A 19,671-nucleotide genomic window follows, 5' to 3' on the forward strand; every position below is an offset into this window, starting at 1 on the left:
GTGTGCTTCCACTGATCAAAAATAGATGCCTGTGTTGTAGTGATGCACAGATGCTCTTTAGCCATCACAAATCTTCTTTACAGAAAGGAAGAGAAATGAGCATTTCCTGCATGAGATTCAACTCACTGAAGGAAACATTTGGCAAGAGTTGCTTTTGCTGTACCCCAGAAGTGTCTGCTTTTTGACAAACTGAGGCATGCCTTATGTGAGACACCATCTTAACATTTCAGACTTTGTTTTTAATGGAGCATTTTGATTTTGCTGAAGGTTGGGTTTTCCTCTTTGTCCATCTCATATGGCTATTGCAGGGTACCAGTTGTGTTTCTGTGCTGAATCAGAGAACCTGGAGAAATTTTACAGTCACATTGAATTTGCCCTTATCATCCTTCCCTGCCCTGTTTAGTTGAGTGGGTAAGTGAGTTTGACAAATTTGTCCACTGCTCCAGAAATACTGCTAGCCATGGCAGTATTCCCTAGAGTTGGTTTAGAATCTTACACTGTTGAATTTAAGTGCTACTCAGAAAAGGAGCAACTTGTGCTGCCAGCTAACACATCCTGCTAATTGCCATGTACCGTTAGCCAGGTGAGTGGCTGAATTGTACCTTCTTTACCAGCCCAGTGCCATATAACCTTCTGGAGAGAGGGCCAGTACTTAAGACAGTACAAAGAATAGCTTAGCTTGCTCTTCTGTGCTGAGGATGCACCCTGCTTCACAATTTCACTGAAGAAAAGGGATCCACTTGCTCCTATATTCACAAATTAGCACTGAGCTCTTTAAAGCCATGTTATCCCTCCATGAGAGTATTTCCTGAACATTTGGAGTGATTAGATACTTGGGTAATGCTGTACCATTATTTTTAAGCCCTGACAGAAACTAAAATAATCAAAAGAAAGCTGAGATTTACCCTCATTTGCCATGATCTAGAAATGTCAAATAAACATGTTGTCTCTCTGCAGGTCTCAGTCAGTTGTGGATCCTGGGGTGCTGAAACGCATGGATAAGAATGAGGAAGAAAACATGCAGCCTTTGCTTTCACTTGACTAACAATTTTTGAGCATCGGACATGAACTGAGGTGGAAGGCACTGCCTCTCAGCAACAAGCAAACCATTGGGAGTGTAACTGCTGGAATCCTATTTACTCATGTTAATGTAGCATAATGGCAGCGGGTTTTACAATTCTGCCTGAATTCTGGATGCCCTTGGGTGAAATAGGAGAAAAAAAGGAAAGGAAAAAAAAAAAAAAAGAGGAAAACAATAATTTATTCTGTAAGTGCCAACTTGTTTGTAAATACAATATAATCCTACATTTTGACTTTGTAAGTTATGGCAAACAAGTGCTATGGAAATGAGTGACTATTAAATATGTCAGTGAAGTGCACCATAAAAAAAAAGAGAAGAAAACGTGTTTCTCTTACACACACACACACACACACACACACACACACACACAAATACATACTGGACAAAGAAAAATATCAAAGCCATTTAAATATTGTCCTTGTAATAGGAAGCCAACGAGCACACTGACTACTGTTTTTTTTTTCTTCAATGCTCACGTAACTGTGCAAAGATAAAGAGGGAATATAAGAACTTGGGAGATGCTGTCGAATGTTTCCTAGCTCTAGGAATTGGTTTCCTAATGTTGTGACTTAGGTTTGTGATACAGCAAAAACCATGTAACACTGGGAAAAAGATAGCAGATGAACTGGAACCAACTCTTTGACAGCTTTGTTATTTAGCTGTATGGATCTCTGAGGTTTCTTCCTTCACTTTTCATTTACATGAGTAACCTGGTTTGTTACTGTAATCTGGGTGTTGTAAAATGGAATTACTTCTCTTACATTTTGGGTGCACGTCAACAATTTTTCCAGAACGCTGTTCTGCCTTGGAATGAGACGTTAGTCCTCTAAATACAGAGTAATAACCAATATCTGAAAGTAAAGCGTGGCAGCAGAGGTTAAAAGTTAATCACTGAATCCTGTGTACTGGGAGACTGGATACATATATATATTTTTACCAATCTCTGTCAAGCATACAAGGTGACATTGTTAGATAAGTATATTTCATTGAAGGTTTATACAAGAAATCATACCTATTCAATGTACTTAGATATATTATAGATTGTATATTGAGACAATGTCATTATTAATATAGTAAAACTTTCCATAGAACAACAGCATCTCACTCCAAGCAATGATTAATATGAATAAGTTGTAGTCAAACATCTCAGCCTATGTGTTTAGGACACCTTTGTTTTGGTTGTAGTGTAACTGTATATATTGAACATGTGCCATAATAGAGAAATACATTTTACCTCAAGAGGGCAACAGATTTCACTAGGGATTGGACAAATCAGCTGAAATGCAGGGGCTGTGTCATCTTTGTATGCTGGTTGATGTTTGCAGCCCAGGGTAAGCTGAGGCAAGAATGTAGTTTCTTATTAGGACTTTATGGTCACAGTGGGAAGACACACAGGGTGCCCAGCAAGACATCTGAATAATTAGAGGTAATGTAAGAGCATGTCCAAGCAGTGCAAGCATTAGTTAAGAAAACACTGACAGTGGAGGTGGTAGCTCACAGCAACCCTGTCTCCCAAGCACTGGAGTTTAAAGAATTTCTTCCATTACTTCAGTGATGACTGAAGTTTCAAAGTCACTGGTTGTAGGTCACCTCTCCTTGCCCAGGATGATTAAAACTATAAGATTTAGTAGGCTGAGATGAGTTAAGAGCAGAGAGTGAAATCTTGACAGTGTGTCATCTAGATTTTAGCTGTAACTCCTGTGGTACCAGCTTTGCATTTCTCAGGGCTGAGACAGCCCTGACTCTTCCAGCATCACCCTTGATTAGCCCAGGCAACACACAGCTAAAGCTTTCCTGCTTCGCAGTTCATGAGCAACGCTGATAAATAGTGCATGCCCTAACATGCCATCACATTGCAGGAACTTGTCTGAACAAGTCATTGCCTTTCTGCTCTCCTAATTCTGTTTTCATGATACATATTATGAAATGCAAAGAGAAAAGATATGGAGCCTGAACGTCTTATCAGTCTGTCCTACAAGTTGTCAATAGTAGAAAGTGTTGTAATACTACTTCTATGGTTTGAGAGACTTGAAAAAATGATCAATCCTTATATACTATTTTGTTCAGTCCTGTTTTTCACATTCCTTGTAACATCATTCTGGGTAAGTGGGATGTATATCCAGGATTTGCAAAAGTGCCATATTTGAATGTATGTTGTATATGCCCACACTTCTGTGGTTAGTAGAATAGTATATTGTCATTGATCTGATTTTTAAATCCTCATCAGATAAAACTATAACTATATCAGTAGAAGTTTTCTCCTTTTAAGGGCTTCAGGATTTAGTCAGTATTCCACATGTATGCAAACTGTGCCTCAGTGGTAATTAATATCTTCACGGATCCTTTTAGATACATGGGCCAGACTTTAGTGTGAGACAGGAGGATGCTGGTTTCAGAGAACAGCAGCTGTTTGGTCAGAAATTGCAAATCTGCTCCACTGTATGGAGCTTAAAATTTGTTTTGAAGCTTATAAATTTGTTTTCTTTGCAAATCCTTTATTTATGCACTTAAATGTAATTTATGTAATATTTTCTCATGCCTAATTTCAACTTCAAGTTAATGAGTATTATTACATTCTTTCCAGAAAGTACAAGTAGATTATATTATAATTTTGTGTCACTAGGACCTCATCTTTCACCAAGAACAAAATTCCTTTTTCAATGAGATTCTCTCTGTTAAAAAGTTGGGCTACAAATCTTCTTGGCCACAGCTTTTATTTCACTGAAGCAAATTCTGACAGTGGTAATTGCAGTTGTGACTTTGGATAAGAATATAAAAATGGGTAAGAAAAATAAATATACTTTACCGGCTCTCAGTATTTTTTGAAGGCATTTTTCTCTTTTACACATCAGGGTACATGAAGGGTTCCACCTTTCTTGTAGAAAATCTTTATAGGTAGGTCAATTTTTATTAGATTAAATTTGGACTGAAAACTTTTTCCAATCTTTGTTATCATATGAATTGCTGTCTAATTTTTATAGCAGAATTGAAGTGCTAAAAATAGAATTCAAATGCTTGGGAGTATTCCTCTTAATTTCTTACCTTTGTTGTGTATTGGATAACGTAAAACATTTTTGTAATTATGCATGCTGATATGCATATAAAAAAATATCCTGCAATATGAGGAACTTAGTGGAAAAACTGGATACACTTGTCCAAGTAATTACGCCAAAAAAAAAAAAAAAAAGTGAAAAAATTGATACTTTTGGGCCTTTGATAAGATCTAAAAATATCGCCTTACATGATGTCTTTTCCAAGAAACAAATGTTAAAAAAATATATGGAAAAGTTATGGAAATTTCCATGCCCAAAGCATGTAATCAGAGATGTCAATAGTCTCTTGGCTTTATAGAGACAGGTAATCAGACCCACTAAGCTCCAAGAACTACACAGAATCCAGATAGTTATTCATTGTAATATAGTTTAAAATGTCTTTACAGAAATGTAAATTTACTGTATAGCATATTTAAAAAGATGTTTTGCACTCTACAAACATGCTATGCCTAGTCACAAAAGATATTTGTAGATACATATGTAAACTGAACACAGAATTAAAGAAAATAGGCATAAAAGGGACCTCAAGGGGTCATTGGTATGCGGAGGAACAGATTCACTTTAATGTCACTCTCAAAGAATTGTTTTAGCTCAGTACCTTGCATGGAATGCCCTTTGTATTTTTTAATCACAGTCACAGCAAAGCCTAAGCACATTACTTGACAAAACTGTAATTTGACGGTATTCATGCCTTTTGTTATTTTTCTGTTCTTTTCTGGAAATTAAAGTTTGTCAAGCATCTCCTAAGAACTACCATTTAGAATTACCTGGAAAACACCTTGCAATAAGCTTTGATCATATCCCTGTTATTATTGATGTATGTATTTGTCAAGTTTTTTGCTAAAGTTACGTTTGAAAGAGCATGCAAGAGAGGAAAAAAAATCAATCAGGTTTCAGGATTTTGTTTAGAACATTAAAATATGATTTTAGGGGGATGTTGGTATTGGTTTTGATAATTTTTAATTGCCTATGGAGAAAGTCCTGCTGAGCTATCAACAGCATTGGGTACCAAGACAAATTTGGAAGATAAATATCATTGTGAAAGGCAAGAGCAAAGGTCTGAAAGGAACTGTACTGAAAGAACAATCAAATGACTGGCTATATCAGGTCCTTCTAAAGGAAGGTATTTTGCAAGTAGCTTATGAGCATGGTGCTGAGAATAGTACTTTTGTCCACAAACTTCAAAGCACACTATGAAATTGAGTAAATAATAGTTATCGCACTTTCTCAGGTAGCAAAACAAAAACACGGCAAGTTAGAGACATTTCTCAATGGAAGACATTCCCATTGTTTTTCTATATGGCAAAGATGACACTTTGATCACTCAGTCTGGTTTTAACTGCAGGAGAGAAAATAATGTGTCCCTATTTCGTGTAAGAATGTCTGGTTGTTGATTCATTCATGCCTAGTTCATTTAGAATGCTTTACCATCAGACTTTTGCAAACCGGGGATGATCTTTCCTGTGGAGTTAAATCTGAATTAACATTTTGACATTCCTGCTGAGGAGATGGCAAAAAGGGAGCATGTCCCCCAAATGAAATACCATTCTTCTCTTTCTAATTGTTAGGGGGGAAAGTAATTTAATCTGAAGACTACTAAAAGGAAATTGTGGCATCCCAGTAAAGAATTCTGAACTTGGCCAGGGATGGAACAGGATATTTGTTTCTCATTAACTATACAGGGAATATCAGCATTTTATTTAGAGGCATGCTCAAGAGACCACAAATGAAAGTATAACCCAGATAGATAGGAATCCCACGTCCTCTGTTGCCTTGTAACTTTGAATGATCCTGTGTCAAGGGTCTGTATTTAGTAGATTGACTTAGACATTCCCTTCAGTCTGCATTTCAGCTTTCAGTTGTGTGGGAATTTTTCTCCTATCAGCTTTTGGGATCTTAATTTGTTTCCTTCATATGGGTCTGTTGGCACAAAATGGCATTGACCCCTGTTGGATTGCACAATTTGCAAAGTGATTTTGTTGTTAAAAAATAACAACTTGTGCAATGCTGGACAGTGATGAAGTTCAAACATGGATCACAAGGTCCCACTGCTTTGTCACTCCTTCTCCAGTGTTTTGTGTGTGTGCTGCTCTGATTGATAACAGACATGTGTTAGCGCTTGCATGATGTAAATTGAAAAAGAGAGAAAATTTAAATTGAAAAGAGAGAAGTTTCTGCAGTGAATTGAAAATCTGAATTGGTGGTATCACTGTGGAATCCAAAAGGAGGGGGAGCATTGCACATCGGCAAAATAAAGATATCTCCAAGGAAAGATGCTGATAATTCCTTATGGTACACATGTTTTGTTAAAACATGGCCAGAGTATTTTGTCTACAAGGGTTGGTGGTCAGCTAGAATTGTTCTTTCTGCATCAGTTAGCATCAGCCACTTACAGTGAATCCTCTCTAATGTAGGTGTGACAAAGCTTCCTTTTGGTGTTAGCAGAGAATTCACTTCCAGAGAATTGACATATCTGCCAATTTGCAGCAGACAAATGGCAGGGGTTAATTAGGCTTTGTATTTGATATGGAAATGCTGCTGTGATTCCTTAAAGAGGCTGTCACATCATCAACACACAGCACTGTCTAAAGGCAGGCATCTCAAATCAGATTCCTTGGTTAATAAAGATTTAAGGGGAGAAAAAAGCAAGGGAAGAGACAATAGAAGATGATAAAACACAATAATTAAAATGCAAAAACAGAAGCAAGCCAGCAGTGGAAAGCTGTATGAATGGCAAAAATAATGTGATAGAACTTGTATTAGCACTTTCAAGAAATGAATCAGTAGCTTATTATGTGTCCGCCTTTGTCAGCAGTTTCCATTTCTCACATGGTCTGCCATTTATGGCCATGATGGAGTTCCCTAAATCTTTAAAAAATGTTTGAGTTACCTCTTGAAATTTCATGTGCTGTAGCTGAGCTTATGAACATAGTTTAATGAATCAATGCACACCACCAAAGCCTCACTTGGAGATGGGCCCCAGGAATATATGAAATGCTGTGTCCTACTTGGCTGAAGAAATCGTGGAGGGAGAGAAGGAAAGGAACCCCATGGCTGTAAGGAAAGGTGGCAGGCCTGTGGAGAAAACAACACTGTGGAGTTGGAGTGAACTTACTGACCACTTTAATAGTAAGGGGGGGCTTTCACTGCTCAGTAATATAAGGGAGGACTTACAAACCCCACGGCACATCCGTTGTCAGAGAGGAGAGATAACATATTTCTCTCCCACACAAACCCAATTTTGGTATTTTTAAACCTGAGGCATATGGTGGACCTGAGGTGCCTCTGCTGCTGCTGATTCCACAGTGGCTGCCAGGATATGGGTATCTTGTAGCATGCAGGAGCTGGAAAGTTAGTGTTCACCAACCTGTCCATAGGAACAGAAGGGAGGGATGTATTCTGCAAGTCTCTGCTGCAGAGAAAATTTTGTGGGAGAATTCAGCACTTGCTTGAATTAAAGCCTGTCTTGCCTTGACATCAGTATCAGCGCCTACTCTGTGTGGAAAGCTGTAAGTGGTGTGGGAATCTCCCCCACGAACCTTGGTATCTTGTGCTAATTATGCAGCCTTCGAGCTATAGCTGGTGATCTGTGTCCTGTGTCTTTAAGCACAGGATGTTAATTGTAACCATTAGTCACTCAGAGTGATGATTTAAAGGAAACTGACAACTTTAAGCATTACGCTTAATGCCTAAGAATATTAAATTGGTGATTGTTACAAGTAATGACTAAGATTACGATAACTTAAAGAGTTTCAGGGTTCAGTTGGGATCATCACTTTTCCTTAAATATGGTTTTCCCTGATGTTTATGTGCATCTTTGATGCATAAATAGTAGAAGGAATTAAATAGTAGAAAATGTGATTCTAAAACTGCAAATATATTCATAGGGGCACATAAAGAATACCTGACACTATTCAAAAAATTGTTTTGCAGTTAACTAGTGTTCAACTTGAGAATAATGGCTTTTTAAATCATTTGGTTCTCTAGCTCTTTCACCCTATGGACTGTTGTGTGAAATGTGTTCTACAAAACATTCCCAGCTCTTCATCCCTTCTCCTACCCTCAACAACATCCTGTCTGCTTATATGTACTTTATTCTATGACTAACTGAAGAAAACTATAAAAAAAACACCAACACATTTATAGTCTGCAGACTAGATCTTGAGGACCACTATTTTAAATATTTCCCTTGTACAAATCTCTGGTGACAGCATGAAATGGAAAATGAGAACAAAGGCCAATTTCATCATAGAGGAATATAAAAAAAAAGAGTCTGGCTAGGAATCTGCACAGGTGTAGATAGACAGTCCCCTGAGATAACACTTGTGATGTAAGATGTTACCTTTCCTGGACTGTTAGTTGTCACTCTTCAGGTAGATGCTACTGCCCTAATATTTAAGCAACAGCAGATTATGGAAGTATGCTTGTCCCAGTGAAATCTGTGCACAAATCATGGTAACTCTATTGATTCTACACTCATGCAAATGCAAAAGCATTCACATAATCTATTAATACAAATCTGTTATGAGAATAATGATTAACAGCTAGTCGTGGTGACATTTAAAATTGCTAAATTGGCAATCTGTGCCTTAAGGCTCTCGAGATCTGTAGTACTTGCATAAAAGTAACCACTGAATAATTTTTTTTTTTTTTTTGTGCATGCAAAAATCTACTTTGGAGCCTTATGGAAAATACTATAACACCATATCAAAATTCAAAATTAAATTACAGGAGTAGTTTGCAAACAGTGCTTGTATCCTCAGGATAAAAATCATTTGTTTTTTTCTCAGTTTTGTACTGTTGGGACTCAGGGGGTCTGAGATTTGTATAGCCAGGACAAGTTTATTAATCATGTTCTTTCTTTGTAAAGTTTCAATAACTATTCTCTTTTCACAGCTTGCTGTCAGTTTGAATTTTATTCTTGGACCTAGTGAAATGGTTACTTTTGGTCTGTTGTGTTCCAACCTAAAATCTGAAGATAAAGCAACATTGTGAAACATGTCACTCTTTATATTGTGTATTTAAATATCATCAGTTCTCTGTGATCAATAGGCTGCTTTGGAGAGTACTACTACTTTAAATCATCATTGGTTATTGAGGAAGAATGACATCCTGTTAAATAAAATATGACCAAATGAAAATTAAAATACATATATATTTTTGTGTTTGTACATGGGAGTGTTTGTGTGGCTTCCTTGTGCTAAAATATATATGGAAGACAGTTTACTTTAATGAACTGGACTTGATTTATCAAGGCATTGAAAGAAAAATAGCTGAGTGGTATGTCAGCATGTAAGTTTAGTAACACTGAATAATGTCTCTCTTCACCCAACAGAAGGTTTTACAGAACTAACATATTTCATGTTTACAATAGAGTTGTGAACTTTCACTTCTTGGAAGTCTCTCTTGATGATCTCTCAGATCTCTCAGATGAAGATCATGCATATCTGCAACACAAGAAAGGCTCATTTCCCCCTTAAAGATATTTCCTAATCTCCTGCCTCTTAACTTCTGTACTGTGTTCCTTAGCATCATCTCATGTTTATTGACTTTTCTTTCGATGCCACATAAGGGAGAAGTGATATTAGCTCTGCACAGAAATGTCCCTTTCTTCAGGAAAACATTTCTGTTCTAAGGAGAGAGTAACCAGGGTAGGACAGAACGGACTATGTAACATTGAAGGGGTATTTTCAGAATGACCATATTTTGTTCTAGATTTTGTTTTTTTCATGGGAGGGAGGGACACAGTAAATGATAGCCATATGTTAAAGTGCTTCTTAATTGTCCTTTTTGTAGTATGCCTTACTTTAGACACAAGGACATTTATTCACATCTTCTGTACATTTTCCATATCTTAACTTTAGTTTTCACAGATTAAGCTGTGGTAGCTTCCTGTTTCACATATAATCTCAGTGGTATATACAGATGCATTTCTAAGGCCAGCGCTACAAGGTATAGCTTCCAAAGAAGTAAGAATTTCCCAATCAACATGTTGAAAAAATACTGATGGTATCTTATCTAGTCCTTCATCTCCGGGTGCTGTGTTGTTGTACACAGTATATAAGCCATTGCTGCACAAGGGTACATTTCATCATTAAAGCTATAATAAAATAGATGTCAATACACCTCTCTGCTTGCTTTGAAATCCCTACAACATCTGAGTTAGAACCACTATCCATTTGTATGTTGTCAGGCTGCTTTTCCTTGAAAACAGTGTGATCCCAGTATGCACATGTGTGCGTGCATGCATGTGTGTTTGTGTCTCCTTGTCTCATCCCACCTCCCATATTGGACCCGTTTAAATAATGTCAGCTTTTCTTCAGGAGAAAGACAGAGGACTCAAAGCTTGCAGCTGTGTTGACATGTGACAGCACCTTGTGACATGCTCTGGTTGCCTGACCCTCATATGGAAGCTGGCTGGAACATCCTGCTGTTCGCATGTGACTCCAGCATCTTCAGTTCCTACCAGAGAAGACCAGGTTTTGGGCTTGGAGGATGGGGGAAAGACTACCAGACCTACCTTTGTCCTGAGGGAACTGGGAGCTGATAGGGACCTACACTAGGGCTACACAGACAGTTTATACTTGTAGTACCATAAAAGTAGGTAGGTGGGCAGAGGAATGCTTTTTGTTCCCTGATGGTGAAGAGAGCAAGCCCTTGCTGGCAGGTACCAGTGTTTCTGTACAGGCAGGAGTTCATGATTTCCAACCAAAAAAAGAATGTCAGTGGAACTCCCATCAGTGAAGTGGCATGATCAGGAGGATGTGCAGGAGTCTGGGAGGCTCATCTATGCAAAAATTACCTATCATGCTACCACAGCTTTGGTGCAGCCTACAATTGCACTGTAATGGTGAAGGGTATAGAAATGAATAGTGAAACTTGGAGCTGTGCTAATAATTTCAATAGTACTGGCAGTTTTTACATAAATCTCTTAAGTGTCTGTGGAGCTCAATATAAACATAGTAAGTTTTCACAAAGCTGAAAGCTCTGGACCAGTAGCAAGTAAAGTATTTTTTTCTCGTGCCTGCTTGCATCTTGGCAGGTCTGGTTTCATTCTCATAAGATGAGTAGTGTGGGAAATAGCCTTTGGCCTTTCAGACATGCACAAATGGTTGGCTAGTCAAAAGCCCTTGCAGTATCTGAACCCTGACCAGCAGTATCCTTTCCCCTCTGGATAGATTACCAGGCTGTCAAGAAATCTTCTTCCCATCATCCATCAGTTAACTGTTGAAAACCATGGAGATTAACAATTGAGAAAGTGCCTATGTAGCAAAAATATGTCACGCCATTCAAAATGGAGATAATATTTTTTTATCCTTCACTTCTGTTCAGGTATATAACTTTCCGGCTTTTGTCTGTTGTGAAAAATTTAACAGAATCACAGAACCACAGAATATGCTGAGTTGGAAGGGACCCATGAGGATTATCAAGTCCAAATCAGCCCTGCACAGGACCATGCCCAAGAGTCACACCATATGCCTGAAAGTATCATCCAAATGCTTCTTGAACTCTGTCAGGCTTGGTGCTGTGACCATTTCCCTGAGGAGCCTGTTCCAGCACCCAACCACCTTGTGGGTGAAGAACCTTTTTCTAATATCCAAATTAAACCTCCCCTGAAACCTTACCTCTTATAAAATGCACAGAAAAATATTAATGAAAAAATAGTAATGAAATATCATTGTTTAAATTTTATTTCCAGCAGTGGTAATGTTAAAGAAAACAGTTAATCCTATTATTTGATAGCATTATTTTTCATTTCAATCTCTGGAAATACTTTTTTTTTTTTTTTTTAACAGATATGTAATTTCTTCCTGAAGAGCAATGAATAGAGAATCAGACTTATCTTAACCATATCCCATTCCTAGAATCACCAAACAAAGGTGAACACCGATGAAGCAGCAGTTGGAATGCTGATCGTAATGGTACTCCTTTCTTAGGTTTTGATGTATAAACCAAAAATTCATAAAATTTGAATATGAAATATGAAGCTTTTAATTAGTTTCTAAAAAAAAACACAATAGTGGAAAATGACAACAAGCATATTAAGGATCTTTACAGTTATTTCTTTTTCTTTAATGCATATACCTGCATGTATACTTCATGTACATGCATATACAGGTTAGATCAACCTACTACAAATAAAGAAAACACCCTGAAATCTGAAAGTGCTCAGAATAAAGTATGAGATACAACTCTGCATTATACTATCAACTGGAATTTAATTTTTCTATTAATGCTTTACATTATTATTATTAGATCCTTTTAATGCTCCTATAGCAAAGACCTCAAAGAGAAACAAAGCATCTTGTTTGCAGGAAAAAAGTAGAAAAGAAACATGGACCTGGCACAGCACAGCTTATGCTTATCTTTCTCAATTTAATTTCTCATTCACATGACTTTCTTTTCTTCTTTAAAAAAACTGTAGGCATGGATCTCAGCCCATGTGGTGCATCAAGTTGATGCACTCCTGCAGAAGCAGGTTAAATCATAACAGTTTCTTACATTATTATAGAGTCATTAAAACCATTTGACATATAGTGTATTTTGAAAAAAATCATAGATGAAAATTGATCATGAAATAAAGATGCAGCACCAAAGAGAGTGTTTGCAAATATGCTTGCAAAGATACCTGTCAGATACAGTCTCCTCAAGAGGTATGGTTTGCAGTCACTTTAGTTTGTGACTCCAGAATTAAAGCTCCGGAATTAAAGATGAGAAAAGGAATATATCTGCTAGTGATACAAGTTTATACACAGACAGATAGGGATAGGTCAAGGGGGAATATTTTTAAAAGAGGAGGGATTTAGGCTAGATGTAAGGAAGAAATTTTTTACTGTGAGGATGGTGAGGCACTTGTAACAGGTATGGATGCCCCATCCCTGCCCTGGAAGTGTTCAAGGCTAGGTTGGATGGGGCTCTGGGCAACCTGATCTAGTGAAAGTTGTCTCTGGCCAGGGCAGGGGGCTTGAAACTAATGATCTTTAAGGTCCATTCCAACCCAGGCCATTCTATGATTCTAAGATTTAGCCTACTCATATCTCACGATGATAAAACTGCCTAGTTGTAAGGCTTCAATAAAATACAGAGGCAACTGTGGTGTAGTGCACATAAATTAAAATTCAGTCATTAACTGAGATTGACCTCAAGTCACAATTTCTATGAGTAACATCCTCTGCCACTTGATATTTTTGTGGAGGATCTTGCAGAGGTTTTCAGGAAACGTGGGAATGTGACCTCCTACCGTTGCTTCTTCCCTCTTTAAGTTGTCCCACGTTCATTGCCTTTAAATTTCTCTGCTAATGTCCTTGCATTATGAAAGAAGGCAGGTGGATCTACTACAGAAGAATTTCTTTAGTCTTCATTTATTTCCAATTTCCTGTCTTCCTAATTTTTTTGATGGTTTTTGTGTGAGGTTTTGGGGTTTTCAGGGGGATGGTGAGGAGATGAGTTCTTTTTTCTGTTTCCAGGTAATTAATCAAAAGATGTTTTCATAACCCTATAGCTGCAGACATTTATTTTTGACTGTATATTCCCCCTCAGTTTATTATTTAAAGATTGGCTGTTTGTAATGACTAAATATAAGCATCTCAGAAATGCATAATGATTCCAATTTTTTGCTCAGTTTCCCTTCTCTAGACGCACCTTATCAGTGCAACATAAAGCTCAAGATGACAGCAATTTACACCTCTGCAGAGACAATAAAATGAAAATAATGTGGTTTATCTTGAGTATTTTTCCCTGCAAATAATTAGTTTTACCCTGTCTTTATTTTCACATATGCAAAAATAAAAAAAAAAGCTAATAAGATGACCACTGTTTATGTTCTTATTTACTTATTTATTTTATTTTTAAAGCTTAGATAAGAATTTATCTATTACAAAAGCTATCAGAGAAAGTTGTGTGTTGCTTGGGTGCCACATAATGAAGAGACACCTGCCTGTTGCCTTTCACCACTGCTTGTACACAGAGTGACACTGGTGGGTTTTATATAGCAGAAGTAAGTTTGTGTTTGGCTGAAGCCACTAGATAATGAGGGACCATAGAGGTCAGTTGTGACACAGCTCCTTGGTTTGTATTTCAGGTATGGAACCTCTTTATAAATTGTGCTTCGTATGGGTTTTAGTTTCTGTGGAATTTTTGTCACACAGCCTCACTGAACGAAACTGCTGCACCCTGGGGAGAAAAGTATCAGTGCTGTCAGAGAACTAATTTTGGGGAGGCAGAGAATAAAACTGTCAGCTTTTCTGAGCTGAAAGAATTTCCCAAAGGGACTTTTTATTTTGTGAGGAAAACTGCCAGGGGCTTCTAGCATTACTGGTATTGATTTTAATGTTCGAGTTTGCAGTCATTATTTGCAAGAGCATTTTGATTAAAATAACTTGGTTTTGATTTTCCTCCTCAAAGTGGCTTTGATTTTAAAATTGATTTTCTGACTGTTGATAACATATAACTAAAATGGTTAATTTCCTTTTTTTTTTTTCCAATGAAGTCTGCTATTCTGATTATTAAAGTGATATCATGAGACTGAATAATTAACATTGCATTTTTTAAAGGAAATTTTTTTCTCAAGTCCTGCTGGTTCTTTGTCAGAGTAAACCCATTTGCCAGACTACCACAATTTCTCATGAAGAGAAACTCTTAAATCGAAGGTGCTCTGTTGCTTGACTTCTGTCAAGTAAGTAATAAATATATGTTGGTTCCTTTCACAAATTCACTCAAATAAGATGAAAGACCCTAAGAGGACACAATAATTTACTTCCTGATTTACTAAAGTAGAAAAATAATCATGTCATTAAGTCCCATCTTAAGACGCAAGACTAGCCTTCTGAAAAGTTTAGTCAGTGCTTGCACCTGCTCTATAAATTTATGCAACACATTCCTCAGCTTCATTGCTTCCATGACATCCACAGATAGTGAGGTCCACAGTTCCAGGACGCAGATGATTGATGTCACACTATTTGGATTCCTACACCTGCATGATGAGTCAGGCTGTGTGGGAGGGGACAGTTTTCAGCCTTTGAATTTTTCCCATCTTTCCCTATTCTCCTGAGTTAGATTGGTCAGAATTTGTCTAAGAAGCTCTTTCCTACTGAAGATTTTGCTTATAGCAAAGTTGAAACTTTTCAGTATCTACATTTTCCAAGTAAATTTTGAAAACAGTTTAGAGATGTTTATTTTGATAAATTTTTTCCTTTGATGATATGTTAGTTAAAACAATGACATAAAATATTTCTGCTTCAATGTGGATGTTTTACTTTGTTAAAACCTTTGGGATTTTTGCACTTCATTGTAATATGAGGCAAGTGTAATTTCAAAATCCATAAATTGTTCTTATGAACTAAATTTCCTTTTTTATTTTTTTATTTGGATCACCTTCTCTAGTTTGCTGCAGGTACCTTTCAGAAAAGTCATGATTTCATTAGTATGTGCCCCCAGCCCTTCAGAATCATATTAATCCATTCAAAGGTTTATTCTTTTTTTCCCCCCTTCCTCTTCATCCAACCCAAAGCTTCTGCCTAATCCTCTGTCAACTGAGGACAGAATAGATCTTGTTTTGAGGCATATATTAAAAAACAAGTTGATGACTTTTCATTTTTCCTTTCAAAATCCTACAGTTCTTACATGGATGTTAGAAGCACTTTCTAATTTTTCATTTTCACACATGAAAAGCAAGCCATTTCTCAATACCATGATAGAAAATGGACTCACATGTATCACTGAAGCAAAAATAACCTCACCAGAGAGAAGGGGAGGACGGTAGATAAGAGAGAGGGAAAACTGAAGATGCAGAGCTAACAGTGATAGCAAGGAAGGATATTAGGATATTAGGATAAATAATGCCATTCTCAAAGTGTTATTCCAGTATGTAATGGTTCCCTTTCCTTTCTGATCAGCTCTCAGCTGAAAGTCAATTTACTTTAGCAGAGAGCACACCCCATGTTGTGTTATTTATAAAAACAATTATGTTCTTTTCACAGTGTTGTTGACTGCCATCAGCAGTCAGTCTAAAAAGTAGAGTTCTGATCTGGCTTGCACAGAGAGGATATAATAAAACTAAAAATTAATTGAGAGTGATAAAAAAGTTGATGTAATCATATTTGCACATGGAGACTAAATGTGCTAGGACAGTTCAGCCCTTTTTAATGCAAGAGCGAAGAATCACCACACAAAATTATCAGGCTCTACATTCAGGAAGTATAATAGAAGATGATTCTTCATTCAACCTCTAATTAAAATATTTTCATCATTAATACAGGGCACTGCAGATGCTGAAAATATATGTGACTCCCAAAAACATATTCATGAAAGGAGTATTTATTTAGGGTCATTAAACACAAGAAAAAATATCTCCACTTTCTCAGGGAGGTCTTGAGACACGGCTCTGGCTCCATGTATTCTGGGAGTTCACTGAGGGAATACCAGTTCCTGCTTGCAACATTCTCATATCCTTCCTGGGCATCAGCTGCCTGCCATTGTAAGGACTAGGCAGATCTTTAGTCTTCCCCAGTATGACTTTTCATACTTTCACTAAAAATTGCTTGTATGCTAGGGATTTATATAGTGTCCAATACTGTGATGGATTTGAGATTTGCTTGTTATAAGAGCTGTCCTGTTTCGGGATTCTTCAAAGACTGTTATGCTATAGGGACTTGCTGTTGTTAAGAAAAATGTGGGAAATTCATCTCACCTGACTTTAGACAACTATATGTGAGGTAGTCATCTGGATCCCTGCTCTGATCAGTGGAGAAGAAAATTCCTGGTTATTGTCATCTCACCTAGGAGAAGAGCTGTGCACTGTGGAACATAGCACTCTCTGTAAGGGAGGCCAAGTGATGAACTCTCATTTGGGAGCCTACACCATTGTCCTCAAAATTTGGATATGTGGATCTCACTGTGTTTGGAACTGGGGGATGGTCTAAGTGGGAAAACTGAATGTTTTTTCCCTGTTTTCAAAATCAGGAGATTTCTATTAGCAGAACCATTGCCCTTGACTGGTGTCCCTATTAGAGATAACATGAGGGGAGAACTGGTAAGGAAGGGAAGTAAGCAGAGAGCTGTATTCTGGTTTTGCTTCCTCCCTCATGGAGTACGTTGAAAAAAAATGCAGGAAATATGGCTTCTAAAAATTTTTTTTCATGGAGAGATTGGTGTATTTTCTAAAACAATAGTGCAAGGCCAAGTCAGCTGGAAAGTGGTTTGTCACAGAGACTGAACAAAGTTTGGGGTCCACAGAGGTGTTAAATACAGGTTTTATTATCCAGAAAGATCCTTTTCTTCCTTTGGGAGTGTAATATGTATGAAGAAAACAAATATGTCTAGAAAAAAATGTATTAATTGCTTTATTATCATGTAGTTCCTCCAAAATCCCAGTTCTACAATTCAAAGGGATAGTTAGGACTGAGAAATATGCATTGAAATTACTCCTTAAAAGCTGTTAAAAGCTGTGTTATGGAAATGAGTGATGGAAATGCCTAAAAATGATGTCAGAGAGGAGATGTACACAAAGCAGGGCATCTGAAGGGCAGCACTAGGAACAGTGGGCAGCTATTGCTTAGGTTCAGAGGAATTGGACTGTATAGCTCCTCATGGTTAAATTCATCCACAACAGAATTGCATTCAGTGTATGACATATTATTTTCAATATTGTTTCTGTTTTCAAGATAAAATCATCTGGCCTTCTGCCATATAGAAACATGTTTTTACATAAATGCTTTTCTTATCACTCTTGATGAACAATTTCCCAAATCCTATCTATGTGTGTACTTACAATTATACCCATAACTTCAACTATCTATTTTTTTCAAAGCTAAAAATCATCCTCTCACTTCCTCTTGATCTGCATCTATAATAGGTCATTGTTTCTTCATAATGACACTTAAATTGCTCACCTCTCCTTCTTCAGGTAAATTAAGTGTACCACAGTAATTTGAAGATACTCCATCTGCCTTGAGACAGGGTTCTTCATGTAATCTATGCTCCAAATGCTATGTTTTGCATTCTTAATCTGAAGGCAACGACTTGTTGTTATGGTTTTTTGTTTTAATGCAAAGGTACAGCTACTGGACACTTACATGAAGGAGAATGTACATTATAAAAACAGCTGACAAATACCACTTGAGTCAAAATGGGTGGGATCCATTTGACCGACCCTCAGCTACTTGTGGCTTAGCTCTATACACCCTGATCAATAAAGAGGAAGAGTCACTTCTAAGGCACTGCTTGTCATATCCTAAAGCAGAAATCTTAGCTAGGGGAAGCTGTATGACTGGCAAGGGAAGTACTTTGGGAACCTGAAGCCGCACATGTGCTGCATGGTGGCAGTACAGAGGAGGAGAGAATTTCTCCTTTACAAACTACAAAACAATAAGAGGAAGTCCTTTTTACACCTTTTATTTGTAATGAAAAGGTAGGTCTCTAAAGGACAATACTTGCTTAATACAGTGTATTTAATCAGGGCCTGCATTATCGAAGGCGCACCTTTGCACTAACATCTGCACCTCTCCTTCACAGAAGACATACCAGCTCATGCTAGAAGTACTGAAATGTGCTCTAGCTACTCTTTCCAGAGATGAGGCAAATGGAGTGTACTGTGATATGGTATGAAACCTTTACAAGTTTTTCTTTATTATGGTGAATATTCAAGTCCTCAGAAGTGTGAGTAATGCAAGGTCAGACTTCCAGAACAACTGATCTGCATGTCGAGTGATCAATAAAAGACACTGCCATGGGTCTTAACAAAATGTGCCTTATTACATTCAGTGCACACTGAGCATTAAACTAGCTTATGAGATGGGTGCATACCAGAGTTTGATGTTTTTCTTCTTTCCTTAAAAAAATCAAAAAATCCCCAAATCATAGAGTCCTGTGTTGAATCTAAGGATTCATTGCCCATGAATCTGGAGAATAGTTCTTGTGTGGTCAACTGAATCTCTTCCTTGAAGAACTCAACCTCTATTCAAAAAGCAGTGGAGACTCAAAAACTTCCCTCAGAGGCTTCACTCTAAGGTCTTACCATCCTTTTGCTAAAGGGGTATCACAACCCAGAAATCCACAGCCATTTTGAGTGGTGCAGTTAGAACCTACCACATGTTTAATTTCCAAATTATTCTTTATTTTTCATATAGTGCAGGAAATATTCAGAATGAGCAGCACTTACTCATTTGAGGTTACTGTTACTGTAGTTTGGTTGGAAGTGTCAATAGCTCAGACCTCTGCCCTGAGCAATGACTTCCTGAGGTTTGACTGTCTGAACACTGACTCATGCAAACAGGGAGCGGAGACACAGCTCTGCTTCTCTTGGCCTACCAGTCTGCACAGGAAAGATTGCACTGCTCAGGAGAAAATTACTCACTTTTTCTTCAATTTTAAAAGACAACTAACTTGTATGTGCAGGATATAAAGGCAGCATAAGAGCAAAACAAAAGCGAGAGAAGGGATGACAGCAAAGTGTTTAATGTATTAGAATAATCTGTCTCGATGTGTATGTTGGGGCTTTACTCTACCCAGTGCTGGAAGCTGCTCTCAAATTTATGATGC

General features: G+C 37.5%; 1 protein-coding gene across 1 annotated transcript in view; it reads left to right on the plus strand.

Annotated features, from left to right (window-relative positions):
- The window catches only part of CLVS2 (clavesin 2), a 60,910-nt gene extending 51,605 nt beyond the window's left edge, over positions 1-9,305 (plus strand). Inside the window, exon 5 of the mRNA XM_027891784.1 lies at positions 958-9,305. Within this exon, the coding sequence (XP_027747585.1) occupies positions 958-1,045 (88 nt within the window). The 3' untranslated portion in view covers positions 1,046-9,305. The remainder of the gene's footprint in view (positions 1-957) is intronic.
- Positions 9,306-19,671: the final 10,366 nt, after the last annotated feature.

Source organism: Empidonax traillii, unplaced genomic scaffold (assembly GCF_003031625.1).
Source record: "Empidonax traillii isolate 1590-97213 ecotype Southwest subspecies unplaced genomic scaffold, ASM303162v1 scaffold330:size615109, whole genome shotgun sequence".
In the NCBI taxonomy this organism is placed as follows: Eukaryota; Metazoa; Chordata; class Aves; order Passeriformes; family Tyrannidae; genus Empidonax; species Empidonax traillii.